The sequence below is a fragment of the Magnolia sinica genome, chromosome 2, assembly GCF_029962835.1.
Source record: "Magnolia sinica isolate HGM2019 chromosome 2, MsV1, whole genome shotgun sequence".
Taxonomy (NCBI): domain Eukaryota; kingdom Viridiplantae; phylum Streptophyta; class Magnoliopsida; order Magnoliales; family Magnoliaceae; genus Magnolia; species Magnolia sinica.
The window spans coordinates 65,007,668-65,013,126 of record NC_080574.1 but is presented as its reverse complement, the minus strand read 5'-3'; the positions used below and the strand labels follow the sequence as shown (position 1 = coordinate 65,013,126).

General features: G+C 39.8%; 1 protein-coding gene and 1 long non-coding RNA gene across 2 annotated transcripts; both read left to right on the top strand.

The window, feature by feature from the left end:
• Positions 1 to 1,268: 1,268 nt before the first annotated feature.
• On the top strand, positions 1,269 to 1,884 carry LOC131225666 (E3 ubiquitin ligase BIG BROTHER-related-like). The gene is made up of 2 exons (XM_058221236.1): positions 1,269 to 1,502; positions 1,603 to 1,884. Exons 1-2 carry the CDS (start codon positions 1,326 to 1,328, stop codon positions 1,882 to 1,884), a joined length of 459 nt encoding a protein of 152 aa, XP_058077219.1. The 5' UTR covers positions 1,269 to 1,325.
• A 2,169-nt stretch (positions 1,885 to 4,053) lies between these two features.
• Positions 4,054 to 5,176, top strand: LOC131229141 (uncharacterized). Its single transcript, XR_009163186.1, has 3 exons — positions 4,054 to 4,513; positions 4,844 to 4,920; positions 5,056 to 5,176. It is a non-coding gene; the product is annotated as an uncharacterized LOC131229141 (long non-coding RNA).
• Positions 5,177 to 5,459: the final 283 nt, after the last annotated feature.

The window sequence follows — 5,459 nt, the reverse complement described above, 5'->3', positions numbered from 1 at the left end:
TTTATAAGTTAATACAGACATGGATGCAGTTGAAAATTGGTTTGACCCCTCATCCAAGTGGGACACACGTAATGAGTGGGTTGGATATGTGAATCACATTTAGGCTAACCCAATATATGATTATGAATATTCTAAGGAAACCTCTTCATTATATTATGTGGTGTGACCCACATTTAGGCTGATGTTTGTTTTTCCCTTCATTCATATTTTTTTGATATTATGAACATGTTGGATGATGCTCTGTGGGTCCCATGGCTGGTGGTCGATGTATGTGTTTCATCCTATCCGTTCATCCATTTTTACCGATCATTTCATGGCTTATCCCAAAAAGAGAAGTTACCCTCCATTAAAATATTCATAATCATTTGTTAGGCCCACCAAGATGTGGTTCACAAATCTAGCCCATCCATTATGTGTGTCCCACTTGGATGAGGAGTCAAACCAAGTTTCAAACGCATAAAAACTTCAGGTGGGCCCCACGAAGTGCTTTTATATGTTTTAGTCATTTCTTCACATGATTTTAAATGGTATGGCTCACCTAAGTTCCGTATACAGCTGATTTTTGGGCTATCCCATAATTTAAAGGGGGTCCATCAAATGCACGGTGTTGATGTTTGACACATGTCATGGTGGGGCCCACACAGCTTGACCTTTGTGTTTAATCCAAGCCGTCCCCATGAGGTCAAGCTGTGTGGGCCCCACCATGACATGTGTCAAACATCAACACCGTGCATTTGATGGGTCCCTTTTAAATTATAGGATATCCCAAAAATCAGCCGTATATGGAACTCCGGTGGGCCATACCATCTAAAATCATGTGAAGACATGCCTAAAACATATAAAAGCACTTGGTAGGCCCCACCTGAAGTTTGGATGCGTTTGAAACTTGATATGACCCCTCATCCAAGTGGCACACACATAATGGATGGGCTGGATTTGTGAATCACATCTCAGTGGGCCCAAAAAATAGTTATGAATGTTTTAATGGAGGGTAACCCCTCTCAACTTTTGTATGTGGTGTGGCTCACACAAGTAATAGATTGATTTGATTTTTAATCCCTGGGCCCACCATGGATGGTGCATCTGACTGATAGGGTAGATGTTTGACACGCATCACGGTAGGGCCCACAGAGCCTGGACTGATCACGGCCTAAATTTGGGCGGGCGCTCAAAAACAGAGCCGCGCCCAAAAAAACCCCCAAATCCCAATCTCTCCCTCCCTCTCTCTCGCTCTCGATCTCTCTCTCCGTTCCCTAACCCACATCTCCTCCAATCTCTTTCTCTGATCCAAGCTTTAGGGTTCTCTTCTCTCTTTTCTTATCTACATGGAGAACGCCAAAGAATCTAACCATGGCAACAAACCCAACGAAGAAAACCCTAACTCCGAGTCCGAACCGAAACCCGAATCCATCCCCTCATCTCGACAGCCTTCCCGTGCGCCCTTCACCAGCCTCAGCCAAGTTGATGCCGATCTGGCCCTCGCCCGTACACTTCAAGAACAGGTTCGCCGTTATTCTGTTTAGGGTTTGGGTTTTCTTGAATCAGCTCCTTCTTTCATTCTCTATCTTTTTTGTTGATTGGGTTTTGTTGCTTATGGGCCAGGAAAGGGCGTATATGATGCTTAGAATGAATGGCAGTGATGGAAGCGGTTATGGAAGTTCTGATAGTGGTGGTTATGTTTATGAAGATGAAGCTGGTGATGATCCGAATGATGATGGGAATGATGCTGGGAGCATTGATGATGGTGAAGATGCATTCGATATGCATGGACGGGCCCCGAGTGAGGATGAATTGGGTGTGGAGATCGACCCATCAGCGTTTGATAGTGATGAGCATATGCGAGGGCCCTTCAGGATGCAGAGGAACGAGAAGTTTTTTGCTTGATGGCCCTTACCGGCATCAATGATTGTGAGTTCACTCGAACTATGGTATTTTAAATTAGACAAAATCTGGTTGGATTGCATGGCATGAATTTCCATGACTGCTGCACTGCACTTGCATTGGACACCATTAGCACCTGAACCGTTTGTGGGATAGGTTCTACTGTGGTCGGGCCTCTGTAGATGATATCACCAATTGGGTTGTCTTATCTATCCTGTCTGATGACTTCTAAATGGATTACAGCATGGGAAAAGCTCGCCAGTTGGATCTGTTGGATAATCCAATCTGTGCAATTTGTGGAGACTGGTCTATTTATTTAGGCCCACTCAATTCAAAGTATCATCATTGTTATATTTGGGCCTCTTTCAACAACCAATTGTTATGTACAATTGCAGTTCAAAATATGCGTCTCAATTTTTTTAATCAAAATGATGAATGAATAAGAATGGAATGGAGCATGTAATTTTATCTAAACAGCGATTTTAAAAAACTAAAATTTATTGACAGCATGAGATTGGAGGAATTTACTAGCTGCTATGGTCTTAAGATAAGCTTTTGATTGTGTGGGTGATTTGAAGTTATCGACCATGATAAATTTATCATGCTAAAATTTGCATATTCAATGTGTTCAACATGCAGCTATTTCTCATATGCTTCTCATATTTGCTAACCTTTCATTTGCAACTAGTCCATGATCAATGTTGGTGCATGCGTATTAATTAACTGAGTATATTCTTATATGGGAGATTGGTATATGAGAGGTAGATGATGCATGGGAAGCAGATTCTTTATGAAAACTTTAAGTTTCCTTTAGATCCTACTCCATCTATCATCTATCACTTCTGGCAGCCTTTTTCAAAGTCTTCACGTCTTATAACTGCAAATTCCATCAGACAACATAGCCCACTGGATTATTCAAAGCACCCTTTGGTGATATTCCTTCTAAAGTATCCGGCCTCTATCATTATAGAAGCCAATTTTGAATAACAGCTATGGTTTTTGGCTAGGACAAGCTGATGCAAAAGAGTTTTAGGGTCCTCCAAATTGCAAAATCAAATGAGTAGAAAAGGAGTTGGTTCAATGACCTCCACTCTTAAACACTTGATTCACATGTTCATCATTATTTTTCATTAATTTTCTTTTTCTTTTTAATTTTTTGATGAGTTGGGTATGCTGGAGTTTTCTTCCATTATAGTATGTTGATCGAATGGCTTTTCATTGACATATTCGTTTTGGAATCCATAGTGTATGCTGCTGTATTTTATTTTACAATGCACCCTTCTTGATGAACGGCCTAGATCTTTGACAAGTGTTGTTCACCTAGATCTGTTTTCCTTTCAGATCTCATTGTTTGGAGTTTTGATTTTATTTATTTATTTTCTTTCTTTTTCATTTCAACCATCTCCACTGTATTGAAAGGCAAAGGAAAGGCCCTATTGAGGCACTCTGGCTTGATAAAAGTAGTTGAAAACATCTTTTTCTTAATGTCTTTAATCCTTTTCATGGCTCTTTGAATCCTTTGATTAGAAATAATATTAGTTGACAGTTGTTGGTATGGGTAGCTAACATTAGCTAGTACTTATACCAGCAGCAAAAGGGTAAAAAAACCAAGAAGAAGGTTATTACAAGGATGGTTTTATATAGCACACTTTACCTAGCCAAGGGTTTGTGACAACAAGCAACTCTAATAAGATTTTTGTAGATATTGCTGCATGAAGAATATGATATTCATTCATTAAGCATGAGTTACCATCTTTGAAACTGAATCTGTCATTAGTTTCTTCAAAGAAGGGGGGTTGCCTGTGCTAGAGTGGTTCTTCAATCATTTTTTTTTTTTTTTTTTTTTTTTTTAATTCAACATGAATATTCCATTTCAAATGTGTGTTGAGGTACCCACCCACCATTTAAGGATGGTAGGAGATGCGAGCAAACCAATTCTCAGTGAACACTTGGTGCACACAATCTTTTTCACTTTAAGCTTTGCATGTTCACATGTAGAGATTTGTGTGTGTGTGCATGTGCGCCTGTCAATGTCTGCATGCATGTGTGGTTATGTGTGTGTGTGATCCTTTATTGGTGTGTTATTATCACCTCTGTTCCATGACTAGAAGCGTGATCTTGGAACTTTAATGGGAGATCAATTATGAAATTGGATTTCAGAAGGGGGCTAAAGCCCACCTCCCAATCCTTACTTCGAGGGAAGCGATCTTGATGAGTATGGATGACATGGACACTTCGCAAGTGTGGAGCTTCAAGTACAGGTTTGAGTTCATTGCCTCCTATTTGTTTTATCCACCAAGATCAAGTGCATACCAAATTTGGAAAAGCAGGTGCATTTTCTTGATGGGAGGCACTATTTACTACAACCACCATGATCAAATTTATACATCTATTTTTCTTTTCTGGATTTGAATTAGTAAATTTATGTACTATTTCAATTTAAAAATGGAAAATGAATGTGATACTCACGATGTATTAATACTGATCAAAGTGTTTGTGGACATCAAATCTCTTTCTTTATTTTGTTGGGTTTCTTCTTGTCAGCATATGCTCTTGCTTGATGCTCATACCCTTTTCTGATGCAGGTTTTGGCCAAACAACAAGAGTCGGATGTATGTCCTAGAGAACACTAGTGAGCTCTAGGAATTCTATAACGGTAACTGACTAACTGTATTGGCCAGCCTTATGCCCGTTACAGCCCTGTAATGGTCAATATTTCTTTTAAAGGAAGGAAATCTATGTGGCTTCGTATTGGCCTGTTACAGGCCTTTTTTTTTTGGAATGGGTGTTATAGCCCTGTATCGCCCAATGGGTCCCAACATTACCATTATCTAATGGCCATAATGCAGTTGTGTTACTGTTTTTGAATACCATACATCTGCCTTGCAAGCAAAGATCATTGTCATCTACAGTTCAATCACTGTTATAACATGCAAATTTCTTTCTTCTGAATTTATTTCAGGAGAGTTTGTTAAATCACATGGCTTACGACTTGGAGACTTCATCATGTTATATAGAGATGACCACAAACAGAAATATGTAATGCGTCTCTCTCTCTCTCTCTCTGTCTCTCTCTCTTTCCTCAACTGATAGTCTGTCTGATTCAGCTTAGTCACCTCCGACTACTGACCAATAGCCACATAGGTTAACAGTAATTTGTTTTTGAATTGTCAGATTATTCGAGCAAAGAAGACTTTAAACCGGGAGGCACCTCCTGCTTCTTCAAAGAATGGCTTTTTCAATGCTAACACTGTCGATGATCAGCTGGTGCCCAACATGGGGGTAAGTAAATCAAGCTACTTCCATGTAAATCTTCTAGTTACAGATGAGATGTGCATGGGGTTCCTCCTCAACGATGCCTTCTCATCGGAATTTCCGATAGATCTTTGGAACGGAAGGCTTCAGTCCACGACCAGCTTTGGATCTGTCGAGAACTTGTCTCTTGATGACTTCCCATGAAGCCAGCCTTTCTTCCATGATCTTTAAAAACACTTGCTGAACATATTACCTTCTTGTGTTGTAACTTCTCTTTCAAGGGGACCTTTTAAGTCACTGAAACATTCTATGTCTGTTTATAT

Bases quoted from the DNA above. Each gene is read 5' to 3' on its own strand.
- LOC131225666 (XM_058221236.1), top strand. From the start codon at position 1,326: ATGGAGAACGCCAAAGAATCTAACCATGGCAACAAACCCAACGAAGAA. The intron at 1,503-1,602 runs GTTCGCCGTTAT...CTTATGGGCCAG, and splicing joins CCCGTACACTTCAAGAACAG to GAAAGGGCGTATATGATGCT.